At 57.8% G+C, this 642-nt stretch overlaps 1 protein-coding gene across 1 annotated transcript in view; it reads left to right on the top strand.

Moving 5' to 3' along the window:
- Positions 1-268: 268 nt before the first annotated feature.
- Positions 269-642, top strand: part of GGH (gamma-glutamyl hydrolase (conjugase, folylpolygammaglutamyl hydrolase)) — a 26,987-nt gene continuing 26,613 nt past the window's right edge. Inside the window, exon 1 of the mRNA XM_011982189.1 lies at positions 269-608. Within this exon, the coding sequence (XP_011837579.1) occupies positions 269-608 (340 nt within the window). The remainder of the gene's footprint in view (positions 609-642) is intronic.

Below are 642 nucleotides of genomic sequence, written 5' to 3' on the forward strand. Positions count from 1 at the left end.
CGAGCTATATATCCATATATTTAGGAACAATCACAACAGTTTTAATGAATAGGAACCAGTCATCTTTTCTGCCCTGGTGGATAGGCTACTTAGTGGTCGTCGGTGGATGGCGCTGACCGCGGTTGATCAAAGGAACTGACCCCGTTTGCAGGCGTGGCCTGGGCGTGCTCGCTTCGCAGTAGAAGCTGGGAGTTGGGCCAGTTCTGAGCCTAGTGATGCGCCTGTGTATGTGTTCACATCGCCGTCCAGTCTTCTTCACTTCCTACAGATGTCGGGACCCCCAAAACAGCAAGATGTGGACATTCACATTCGAAGACACAGGCTGTCCGTACAGCGAACGTTGTCACCATTCCCAGACATAGGGCCCCGACCTTCAAGTAGGCGGTGCGGTTGGCGCGCAGTTCTCAGGGGCCTTCTAGAATCTCCCGCCAGCCTCCCCGCTGCCTGGTTACCACACGCTGCCAGGGACACCCAACCTCCCCTCTCGAGGGCCCGGGTTGGCCGGCCCAGCTTTGTAGGGCTGATTGAAGGCCACATCGACATAACAGTTGAAAGGGAAGGACGCGGACACCACCCGGTACCCGCCCCAGGCGTTTCCAGAGTCTCCGGTTAGGTGACCCGTGGGGGTCGCGGTGGCGGACC

The sequence above is a fragment of the Mandrillus leucophaeus genome, unplaced genomic scaffold, assembly GCF_000951045.1.
Source record: "Mandrillus leucophaeus isolate KB7577 unplaced genomic scaffold, Mleu.le_1.0 Scaffold236, whole genome shotgun sequence".
NCBI lineage: Eukaryota > Metazoa > Chordata > Mammalia > Primates > Cercopithecidae > Mandrillus > Mandrillus leucophaeus.